The sequence below is a fragment of the Sus scrofa genome, chromosome 10 (assembly GCF_000003025.6).
Source record: "Sus scrofa isolate TJ Tabasco breed Duroc chromosome 10, Sscrofa11.1, whole genome shotgun sequence".
Classification (NCBI taxonomy): Eukaryota; Metazoa; Chordata; class Mammalia; order Artiodactyla; family Suidae; genus Sus; species Sus scrofa.
The window spans coordinates 57,762,091-57,774,329 of record NC_010452.4 but is presented as its reverse complement, the minus strand read 5'-3'; the positions used below and the strand labels follow the sequence as shown (position 1 = coordinate 57,774,329).

General features: G+C 43.0%; 1 protein-coding gene across 4 annotated transcripts in view; it reads left to right on the top strand.

Annotated features, from left to right (window-relative positions):
- CUL2 (cullin 2) overlaps positions 1 to 12,239 on the top strand; it is a 128,722-nt gene that overhangs the window by 55,059 nt on the left and 61,424 nt on the right. For all 4 annotated transcript variants that reach the window (XM_021064983.1, XM_021064981.1, XM_021064980.1 and 1 more), the window contains 2 exons: positions 5,929 to 6,069; positions 9,579 to 9,681. In XM_021064983.1, the coding sequence (XP_020920642.1) occupies positions 5,951 to 6,069; positions 9,579 to 9,681 (222 nt within the window). In that variant the 5' untranslated portion in view covers positions 5,929 to 5,950. The remainder of the gene's footprint in view (positions 1 to 5,928; positions 6,070 to 9,578; positions 9,682 to 12,239) is intronic.

Sequence of the window (12,239 nt, the reverse complement as noted above, 5' to 3'; positions counted from 1 at the left end):
CCATGAGGTTGCGGGTTCGATCCTTGGCCTTGCTCAGTGGGTTGGGGATCCGGCATTGCTGTGAGCTGTGGTGTAGGTCACAGATGTGGCTCAGATCCCGCGTTGCTGTGGTTCTGGCATAGCTCTGATTAGACCCCTAGCCTGGGAACCTCCATATGCCGCAGCAGCGGCCCTAGAAAAGGCAAAAAGACGAAAAAAAAAAAAAAAAGGGAATAAGTGTATATAATGCCCCCAGGTACATATAATAGGCCTCTGAGGATGGGAGCTGGTGACTAAGCATGGGAGTGAGAGGGAGACTCACATTTCAGAATTTGCCGTCGTGCACATTTACCTGTTTTCTCTTCCCCACCACAATAAATTGCTCTAAAATTTTCGAGAGGACTATTTCACCTTAAATGCCTATCAGCTTTATCGCAGTGTCCTTCACATACCATTCAGGGTACCCGGTTGAACTGTGCTATTCAGGGGGTTTTAGCGCATTCACAGGGTTCTGCAGACAGCATGACAGTCTCTTTTAGAATGTATTTATCACCCAATTAGCAGTCACTTCTCACCTCCCATTTTTCTCCAAGTCTTCTAGCCCTGGGCAGCCAAGGAAATACTTTCTTAGGCTATGAATTTGTCTGTTCTGGATATTTCATATAAACGGAATCCTGTAATACGTAGTCCTTTGTGATCAGCTCTCTTCACCTGGTGTTTTCAGTGGTCATCTGTAGTGTAGCATCAGTCAGTACTTCATTCCCTTATATTACACAATAATAATCTATTGTATGGATTTACTACATTTTATTTATCCATTTATTCCTTGATAGACTGTTGAGTTATTTCTACTTTTTTGGCCTTTATAATTAATGCTACTGTGAACATTTATGTACAGTTTATTTTGTGGACATGTTTTTTCTTGCATAGGAATTGAATTTCTGGGTCATATTATAACTATGTTTATATAAATCACTTTTGGGAAGTTCCTGTTGTGGCTGAGCAGAAATGAATCCAACTAGTATCCCTGAGGACGTGGGTTCGATCCCTGGCCTCCCTCAGTGGGTTAAGGATCTGACGTTGGCTTGAGCTGTGGTGTAGGTTGCAGATATGGCTCAGATCCTGAGTTGCTGTGGTATAGTCCTACAGCTGCAGTTCCAATTTGACCCCTAGCCTGGGAACCTGAAAAAGAGATAAATAAATCACTTTTGTAATTATTTAATAAATAAAATAAATAAATACAAATTTATAAAATATAAATTTATTTAATTTATGATACATACTTAGAAATAGTGGTTTAAGTGAGAAAATCTATGAATCATTTTCAAATATAATGAACATTTCACATATTATTGTCATAAAATATCATAATATTATCTGGAAACATAATTAAGCATGAATTTGTATATATATATATATTTTTAAATTTGGAGTCTGATTTTTAGGGCCCCTAACACTCATGAGCCTTAGACACAGTACCTGTGTGCCAAAATGTTAAAAACCCCAAAGTGGAGAGTTCCCTGGTGGCGTATTGGTTAGGACTTTGCACTTTACCACTGTGGCCCAGGTTCAGTACCTGGTCTGGGAACTGAGATCCAGCATCAAGCCACTGCCAAAAAACCCCAAACCCCCTGAACATTGCATGAATTTACCTAGAATAGAGCCAGAGGAGACTGGTAATGTGAGATCTGAACTTTGCTGATGCTCACTGGGATGTAATCTCACTGCCTGGGGATGGAAATGGTCCTGACGTGACCTCAGGTACAGGACGTGTACGGTCCTCAGTAAGGCACAGGGGTGAAAACAAGGTGTGCATTTTTTTTTTTTTGGCTTTTTTTTTTTTTTGGCTTTTTTAGGCCCACACCCATGGCATATGGAAATTCCCAGGCTAGGGGTCAAGTCGGAACTGCAGCTGCCAGCCTACACCACAGCCACAGCAACACCAGGTCCAAGCCACGTCTGTAACCTACACCACAGCTCATGGCAATGCCGGATCCTTAACCCACTGAGCCAGGCCAGGAATTGAAGCTGCGTCCTCATGGATACGTTGAGCCACAGTGGGAACTCTCAAGATGTGTATTCTTGTGAGTTGTCTGACAGCTTGGCAAGTGGGAAAGGATACTGCATTGGTTGTTGTCCTGTTTCTTTCTTTGCCCTCTTTTACTCACTCACATCCATCCTTATGTAAATTATCGGTGAAAAATTATGTAAACAATTTAAATTAAATGAAGGAAGTTACTTTTTTTAGTTATATGAGCTTTCTTTCTTTCTTTTTTTTTTTTTTTTTGTCTTTTTACCTTTTCTAGGGCCACTCCCGTGGCATATGGAGGTTCCCAGGCTAGGGGTCTAATTGGAGCTGTAGCGACCAGCCTAAGCCAAAGCCACAGCAACACGGGATCCGAGCGGTGTCTGCGACTCACACCACAGCTCACGGCAATGCCAGATCCTCAACCCACTGAGCAAGGCCAGAGATCGAACCCACAACCTCGTGGTTCCTAGTCGGATTCATCAGTCACTGTGCCACGACGGGAACTCCCCTATATGAGCTTTCTGTTGGTGCAAGCAGAGCATTTAACAGACTGTTTCAGCATATTTCCCTTTACTGGTTTGTTAGTTGTTTTTTTTTTAGGGCTGCACCCAGGGCATATGGAAGTTTCCAAGCTAGGGGTCGAATCGGAGATACAGCTGCTGACCTACACACCACAACCACAGCAACGCAGGATCCAAGCTGTGTCTGTGATCTACACCACAGCTCCATCAACGCCAGATCCTTAACCTACTGAACAAGGCCAGGGATCCAACCCACATCCTCATGGATACTAGTTGGGTTTGTAAGCTTCTGACCCACAGTGGGAACTCCTAGTTTTTAGTGTACTTCAGTGAACTGGTGCTTCTCTGTCCTTGGCTTCCACATTTTCCACCCATCCAACAATGACCATCACTGCCCATAAAGCTATTCTATCGTAAGTCTGTTGGCCTTAGCAGAAAAGTCATTGCCAGTTTGATTCTTCCAAAACTTGAGTAAAGCTAGAAAGCAATCTGTGCAACCATTAAAATAATTTATAAGCAGGGTTTGTAGTGTGATCACGTTTTTATAAGGGGAGGAAATGAAGCTTTTTGGTATACAGTGACATAATAGTCTTTACCCTTAAAAAACACTCAGATAATTAGAGGTAAGAGTGGTTTAGTCCTCAGTAATAGTGATCAGACAGTTCTCAAGTGATATATAAGGGGCACCTTTGCTCACTCAGAAATTTTCTTTTTCTGAAAATGTGGAAGCTCCCCAACCAGGGATTGAATTTTCAGCCACAGCTATGACCTACACTGCAGCTGCGACCTACACTGCAGCTGCAGCAATGCCAGATCCTTTAACCCACTGCACCCTTTGGGAACTGGTGCTGCTGCAGTGACCCGAGCAGTTGGATTCTTTTTTTTTTTTTTTTTTTTTTTTTTGTCTTTTTGTCTTTTGTTGTTGTTGTTGTTGCTATTTCTTGGGCCGCTCCCGCGGCATATGGAGGTTCCCAGGCTAGGGGTTGAATTGGAGCTGTAGCCACCGGCCTACGCCAGAGCCACAGCAACGCGTGATCCGAGCCGTGTCTGCGACCTACACCACAGCTCACGGCAACGCCGGATTGTTAACCCACTGAGCAAGGGCAGGGACCAAACCCGCAAGGTCATGGTTCCTAGTCGGATTCGTTAACCACTGCGCCACAACGGGAGCTCCAGCAGTTGGATTCTTAACCTGCGGTGCCACAGTGGGAATGCCCCAGACATGTTCTTAAAAGCAAATATATTGGGCCAGAGCTGAAATATCAGTAGGAGTTAGGTGAATATGTGAAAAGGGGGGCGGCAAGGTGAAGAAAAGGATTTTGGGAATAGAAAACAGCTTAAAAGCAGGGTGTGTGAATTAGCCTGTGGTGTTTAGTGACCTTGGTGCAGTCAAAGAAGTTACCAGATGATGGTGTTAAGGGAGTCTCTGAGAAGAGTAAGGTGAAGAGGTGCTGAAGTCCAAGGTCAGGTCACAGAAGCCTGGTGAGCTGTGCTGCCAGTGAGTGTAAACTGAATGGTGTGTGTAGTGGAAAACCTCAGACAGCTTTAAGTACAAGTGACAAGGTCAGCTCTGATGTTTAGGTAGGTTGGTTTTGTTTCTGACAGCCAGATGCAAGAATCTTACCTTCCTGAAGGTTGAGAACTTTGTTTATTTAGGCTATAGTATCTTCAGCCTAGAACAGTGCTTGGCATATCTAAGTATTCACTAAAAATGTTAGTAAGGCAGTACAGATGTCTGTGGCAGTGGAGGGCAGGGGTTCTAGCATGGGTCTGAATCCCCCTAATGCCACCAATAAATAGCAAGTTTTTAATCATCAGGTGTTCTTATCTAGAGAATGCAGAGAACAGTGGGACTTCCCTAATCAGGTTGTTGGGAGGATTTAATTAGTTTATGTCAAGCACTTTGATCTTTTTATTTCCCAGATTTGTGTTTGGCTCATAATAAGTACTGTATAAATATTAATAGTTGTTAATTAGTACTTCTTTGGTAAATGAAAGATTAATATAGATTAGAACTTGGAGGCTTGTTTCCTGAGCATTTTGAAGGGTTACGCAGGAATGGATGGAAATAAATACTGAAGAACGCAGATAGGATTTGTGAATAAGGATGAGAAGGAGTTAAGATTAATTTTCTGGAGTTCCCGTCATGGCGCAGTGGTTAACGAATCCGACTAGGAACCATGAGGTTGCGGGTTCGGTCCCTGCCCTTGCTCAGTGGGTTAACGATCCGGCGTTGCCGTGAGCTGTGGTGTAGGTTGCAGACGCGGCTCGGATCCCGCGTTGCTGTGGCTCTGGCATAGGCCGGTGGCTACAGCTCCGACTCAACCCCTAGCCTGGGAACCTCCATATGCCGCGGGAGCGGCCCAAGAAATAGCAACAACAACAAAAAAAGACAAAAGACAAAAAAAAAAAATTAATTTTCTGATTTAAAGCTAGAGCTTTAGGTCCCCCGCCCCAGGGAGCGCACACACAGTTACTGCTAATCCACTCTGGTTTGAGAAAGTTTAAGGCCTGGAGGTGGAGCTTGGTGTGTTGAAGTGAGGAGATTCAGTGTGGCACACCCTCTTCTGGGTTTTCATTTGGCTTGTCTGGTTCCTTCTCTTCCTTGTCTCTTGCTTGGACTCCTGTTGCGTTCTCTTCACAGGACAGAAACGTAAGAAGGGCCCCGGGGTCACGAGTTCCTTGGGGCGGGGGTGGCACGTGCAGCCCGTCTCCTCGCCTTGCCTCTCTCTTCCTTCCTCTCTGTGCCCAGGGAGAGCGCCATGGCCTCCGTCCCTCCCTCTCCCTGCAGTGCCCCTGGCTGCAGGCTGGCTTGGTGCTTCAGAGGGCCAATGTGAAGGCATGTGCCAGAAAAGAGCTCCCTTGTGCAATTAAATTTAAGAGGTTTCGCTTTTATTTCTCTTCTGGTGTGATAGTGAGAAAGATTTGAAATCTAGCTAAACCAATGCTCCAGGGAAATAAACCCTTTAATTTTCTTGTGTTTTCTCATATTCCCCTACATACCACCTCAGTCTCAAGTTTAAGGAGTGAAGATTACAAGGATTTGGGGCAAAAGCCTTATATTGAGTGTCTCTTGTGCATTTTTTCCTGATGGAGATTGGCTTTTTGGCTCATGGCTCTCAGCTTCTTTCTCTCAGCACATTAACTGAGGCTTCTTAATCTGTGGAACACCCTTGATTATAAATAATGTCTGCTAAAAGCTTTCCATTTCCTAGGGTTTGTAGGGAATTCTGTGCGATTCCTTGTCTAGACAGTCATGAAAAGGTGGCAGCCAGTGTTTATTACCCTTGCTATGTGCTGGGTTCTGTTCTGACCCCTTGCTAATTATGCGAAGCTTTAAAAACAAGCAGCTAACCTTGTAGAATTCATGCTAACATTACCGTTGTTTTTAATTAACAGATTTCAACACTAAACTTGCACAATGTCTTTGAAACCAAGAGTCGTGGATTTTGATGAAACCTGGAACAAACTCCTCACGACAATCAAAGCTGTGGTCATGCTGGAGTACGTGGAGAGAGCGACATGGAATGACCGCTTCTCGTATCCTTTGCGTGGCGCCGGTCCCTGCACGGGTTGGCCCACTAAGGTTGATAAGCTTGTTGAAAAGTGTGAACAGGTCTAAGCTTTCATAAATGGAAGAACCCCTCAGTGCGGCCGTTTTCAAATATATTTATTGTTCATATTTCCAAGTTCATCACCCATGTGGGGCAGTCAGCAGTCTTTGATAACCTTTCATTCAACAGCTACTTGAGTGAGCACTTAGTGTATGTCAGACGCTGTTTTAGGCTTTGGGAGTACAGTTGTGAACACAAACATTCTACTAGAGGAAATGGACTAAAAAAACCCCCGAATACCAGTGCTTCTGATAACAGGAAGGGATAAATGGGGTGGGGGAATAAAGCGAGGCGAGGGTATGGGAGTAGTTGGAATGTGCGTGGCTCTTTAGGTGGGGTCGTCGAGGCAGGCCTCCCGGGTGGTACCTGAGCAGAGACGGAACTGAGGGAGGGAGCAGGTCACACAGGTATCTGACGAGATGTTCCCAGGAGGGATCAAATTCGGTGCCTCTGAGATGGACACGTTTCTTAATTGGGATGTCTAATTTGTGAGGTAGCAGTTTTATGTGAAAATATAAATTTGTGATTTTCCCTAGGACAATCTGAAACCCAGTCTCCTGCATTCCTTCATAACAGCAATCTTTTTTAAATTTTTTATTTTTATTTTTTTAATTAAACATTTTTTTTTTCTTTTCGTCTTTTTAGGGCCTCACCTGTGGCATATGGAGGTTCCCAGGCTAGGGGTCGAATCAGAGCTGTAGCTGCCAGCCTACACCAGAGCCACAGCAGCGTCAGATCCGAGCCGCATCATGGGCTCACTGCAGTGCTGGATCCTTAACCCACTGAGTGAGGCCAGGGATCAAACCTGCAACCTCATGGTTCGTAGTCGGATTCTTTAACCACTAAGCCACGAAAGGAACTCCAGCAATCTTTTTTTTTAAAGTACATATATATACACATATATACACTATATATAATATGCATAATATATGTATATTTTATTATTATTATTATCATACACATTATATATGTAAGAAACATGGTGCAACCCCCAATACCCAAGGTATACACCCTGGTACCAGGAAGAAACCCACACTACTCCAGTCCTTTAGCTTCTTAGTATTTGGGAGGTTAAGGGGGTCTCTTGGAACACTCAGCCACAGGTAGCTGGGGCAGAGTGGTGGGTGGCCCCTACTGTCTCCAGGGGCCATGACTGGGAGGGCCTCGGAGTAGCCTTGGCACTCGTGCCCTGGCAGACACCTTTCCCACCTGCATTTTCCACCACGGAACCACCACACACCACGTCACAGGGTGAAGAAAGGGAGTGGGGTGGAGGCCTGGTCTCTGGGTCTAAATGGCATAGGGGTGCCCCAGGGCACCCTGAAGGAGGTCTTGGGGACTGGGTGGACACTGTCAGAATCAGAGATTCTTTTCCCCCAGAAGGAGAGGTGAGATGTGAAGTTATTAGCAGAGTGGGTGTGCAGCTGCTGAGTTCTCTCACATCCGGGGCTGCAGGATGTCTGCCCTCCCTGTGTGGGGCATGTGTTCTGTAGAAGAGCTCAGATTTCATAAGACACTGATTTACCTTGTTCTCAGTGCCCAAGCTGGTTATTAATATTGAACCGAATGTTGGAGCAAGAGCAGTGAAGTTCTTTGAGTTCATTACAATTGCCATCTTCAGTAAGAGACATTTGTTAGGCTACCTATGTTCTAGGCACTACAGATACAGAAAATGTTGGTAACGTTCGTTTCTAGACGGTTTCGTGGGTTTGGCATAAATCTTTTACTTTTTTTTTTTTTTTTTTTCTGTTTTTGTCTTTTTAGAGCTGCACCCTCGGCATATGGAGGTTCCCAGGCTAGGGGTCTAATCGGAGCTGTAGCTGCTGGCCTACACCACAGCTCACGGCAATGCCAGATCCTTAACCCACTGAGCAAGGCCAGGGATCAAACTTGCAACCTCATGATTCCTAGTCAGATTCGTTTCCACTGCACCACAATTGGAACTCCATCTTTTACATTTTTAATGTTAATTTGGTTCTTCAGATAAGCCTGTGAGATCAGTGAGGTAGATATATTAGTTGAGTAACCTGCTCCTCAGAGGGTTCCTCAGAGGGACTTGCCCAGGTTGTGGGTAGTTGATGGAGCACAACTTGGATACAGGATTCTAACATTGAATTCCCTGTACTTCCCATTGTATCTAGATGATATTGATAGGAATTCTGCCTTTGAAGGGCTTATTATTGAGTTAGTCTCTTAAATTTTTTTGTGGAACATCATGCGTAGGAATCTTAATAAAAACTAAGTGTTAAACGTTGCTTGTGTGTTAGTGAGGTTGAGCTGACTAAGTACTTAGATATTTTAAGGCTGTTTTAACTAAAATAATGAGCAGAGAGAGAAGAAGAGTTGGTCACAGAAGAGTACAAGAAAAGAGAAACTGACCATAAGGTAAAGAAAATAGAATAAATGTGTCCTTATTCTTATACAGAATACATAATTAATTGTTGGCTTGTAAATGGTTTTGAAATAGCTGACGTTTTTGGAAAGCACCCCTTCAGTTACTAATATTTCTAAGATGTTTACTGCTTGATCCATCTAAAATGGTCCAGCTACTCTTGCCCTGATTATGAATTTCATCCTCCTCCTCTGAAGTAAAAAATATCTGCAGAAACAGTAAATTTAAGAATGGACTCTCAAATTTTACTGTGAAAAATGAAGACCTGTGTTACTGATTGTTCTAAAGCCAGAATCCCTCCTTTCATCAGGTATTTTGCCCAAGAATGTAATGTTGACTTCTGACACTTGGATATCTTAGGTAGAAATTTTAGAGGCCACACATCTTTAATATTTTGAAAATGAAAAAAAGCCCCCCTGCAAATTGTACACCGCCATATGTTAGTACTTGATCTTTTATGAAGTATTTTTATGAGGTGTGTGAAATGTTATTTTTCCATATATATATGGAAAAGAAGATATTCATGTAGAGTTGAGCAGATAATTAGAAAGCAGACACCTGCACAATCACTACCCAGGTTAAGAGCTAGAGCACTGCAGGCATCTGCCACCCCTCCCCCACCAGGTATCCCTCTCGGTTCACAGGCCCTCTTATTTCCCTTGGAGATAACTATTGCCCTATTTTCTTGTTTTTTTAGAAAACAGTATAACAGGGAATTCCCACTGGGGCTCTGCAGAAGTGAACCCAGCTGGTATCATGAGGATGTGGGTTCGATCCCTTGTCCTGCTCAGTGGGTTAAGGATCTGGTGTTGTGTGAGCTATGGTGTAGGTCACAGATGTGGCTCAGATCTGGTGTTGCTATGTCTGGCCGGCAGCTGCAGCTCCGATTCAACCCCTACCCTGGGAACTTCCATATGTCTCGGGTGCGCTCTAAAAAAAAAAAGAAGTATTTTTCATGTTTTAATGCCAAATTTGAGTTAAGTATCATTTGTCTGAAAGTAATATCTCCAGAGTAAATATGACAACCTTGACAATTTAACTAGAGATATCTATGCTTTATGTGTGGCCTATCCTGAACCCCTTGGAGAAAGACTTTATACAGAAACTAAGATTTTTTTGGAAAATCACGTACGGCATTTGCACAAGGTAAAGACCGACACATGCATGTGGTTGTATTTATAGCTGCATGGTTATTTGACTAGCTCACTGTTTTCCATCGCAGAACTTCTGTCAAGTTAAGGTTATTTGTTTTGTTTCCTAAATAGCATTTTTCAAATGTATTTAAGAACTATAGGTCAAACACTGTGTTGTTAGGTTCTTCCAGGGAAATCGGTTTAGTTGTTCAGGATCTTAGAGCTTGTAAATGGAAAAGTTGGGTTTCAAATCAAGGTTTGTTCAACTTGAAAAAGTCCTCACATGTGCTCTGGATGGTGTTTATAGAACTAAGTTTTCTTTTACTGTTGCTGCCCATCTCTTGGTGAATCTCTGTGTTTATACTCAACTTTTTAGCTGCCTCTTCATATCCTATGTAATATCTTTAAAAACTTAGCATTGAAAAGAAGAATGGTAAAGAAAGTGCAGTAGAAACCCTCTGTGAGCAGTTATGTTGGTTAGTGTGCCGTGTGCATAAGGGCAACATCACAGACTTGATGTGTATATAAGCAGTGAATGAATTCTGCAGGATTTGGCCATGTACAGTATTTCTAACTTATTTTGGATCACTGATCTTACCAGGAATGGGATGAAGCCATTTATTATCTCTGCTAGAAACCTGATCACTTTTTATTAGCCCTGTCTGTGACCATGGGCCGCTCACTTGACCTACCTTGTTAATTAACCAGCCTTAAGTTCCTTTATCTGTAAAATGGAGATACAGTAGCCCAGCCTGTGTAATGATCTGTCTAACCCTGCACGTGGCGAAGAGCACATCTTCTTCAGATGGTGATAAGCCATAAATGGAGCACAGTTGATCCTGTGATATTTTCCTTATAACATTTGAAGGAAATACTTCAATTTTTTCCCCCGTTTTTCGAAGCCTATTTATTTTATTTTAATTGAGGTATAGTTGACATACAATATTTTATTAGTTTCAGAGTGATTCAGCGTTTACATACATTCTGAAATGATCACACTATTTGTCCTCATACAGAGTTATTACAATATTACTGTCCTCTGTAACCATCTGGCCTCATACAAAGTTAATGACTAGATTAGTGCTGTGTACTATATCCCCGTGACTTATTTATTTTCTAACTGGAAGTTTATACCTCTTAATCCCCTTCACCTTTTTGGCCCCCTACTGCAACCTCGTTTCCTCTGGCAACCACCTGTCCTCTGTATCTATCAGTCTGTTTCTGTTTTGTTTTGCTAGATCATTTGTGTTTTAGGTTACGTGTACAAGTGAGATCACGCAGTATTTGTCTTTCTCTGACTTATTGCACTTAGCATGACACCCTCTGGGTTCATCCATGTTGTTGTAAAAGGCAAAATTTTACTCTTTTTGTGGCTGAGTAACATCTCATTATGTGTATATATCACATTTTTATTCATTCATCTGCTGATGGACACTTAGGTTCCTTCTATATCTTGGCTGTTGTAAATAGTCTGCAATGAACATTGGGGTGTATGTATCTTTTTGAATTAATGTTTTCTTTTTCTTCAGGTACCCAGAAGTGGGTGTTTACTGGTTCTCATGATAGTTGTTTTTGATTTTTTTGAGGAACAGCCTGTTTTCCTTAGTGGCTGCACCAGTTTACACTCCCATCAGCAGCGCACAAGGGTTCCCTTTTCTCTACATCTTTGATATTTCTTGACTTATTTTTCTTTTCTTATTATGGCTGCACCTACAGTGTATGGAAGGGGTCAGGGGTTAAATGGGAGCTGCAGCTGAGGCCTATGCCACAAACATAGCAATACCGGATCTGAATGCTGGATCCTTAACCCACTGAGCAAGGCCAGGGACCGAACTTGCATCCTTACAGGGACAATGTCAAGTACTTAACCCGCTGAACCACAACAGGAACCCCACACTTTTTTTTTTTTTTTTTTTTTTTTTTTTTTTTTTTTGTCTTTTTGCCATTTTCTTGGGCTGCTCTCGCGGCATATAGAGGTTCCCAGGCCAGGGGTCGAATCAGAGCTGTAGCCACTGGCCTACGCCAGAGCCACAGCAACGTGGGATCCGAGCCGCATCTGCAACCTACACACTACAGCTCATGGCAACACCAGATCCTTAACCCACTGAGCAAGGCCAGGGATCGAACCCGCAACCTCATGGTTCCTAGTCGGATTTGTTAACCACTGCGCCACGACGGGAACTCCCTCCACACTTTTTATTTTGCAATAATTTTAAACTTACAGAAAAGTTGCAAAAGTAATGCAGAGAGTTCTCATATACTTTTTACCCAGGTTCTTAATGTTAGCATCTTGCATAATGGTGGTACAAATATTAAAACTAAGAAATTAACATTGGTATAATTGTGTGATTTTAAAATGATAATTGTGGAGTTCCTGCTGTGGCGCAACAGTATTGGCAGTGTCTTGGGAGTGCTGGGATGCAGGTTCAATCCCTGGCCTGGCACAGTGGGTTAAGGATCCGGCATTGCTGCTGCTGTGACTTATGTAGGGACTGCGTCTTAGATCTGATCCTGGCCCAGGAACTCCATATGCTGTGGGGCAGCCAAAGAAGGAAAACGAATAAAAATGAT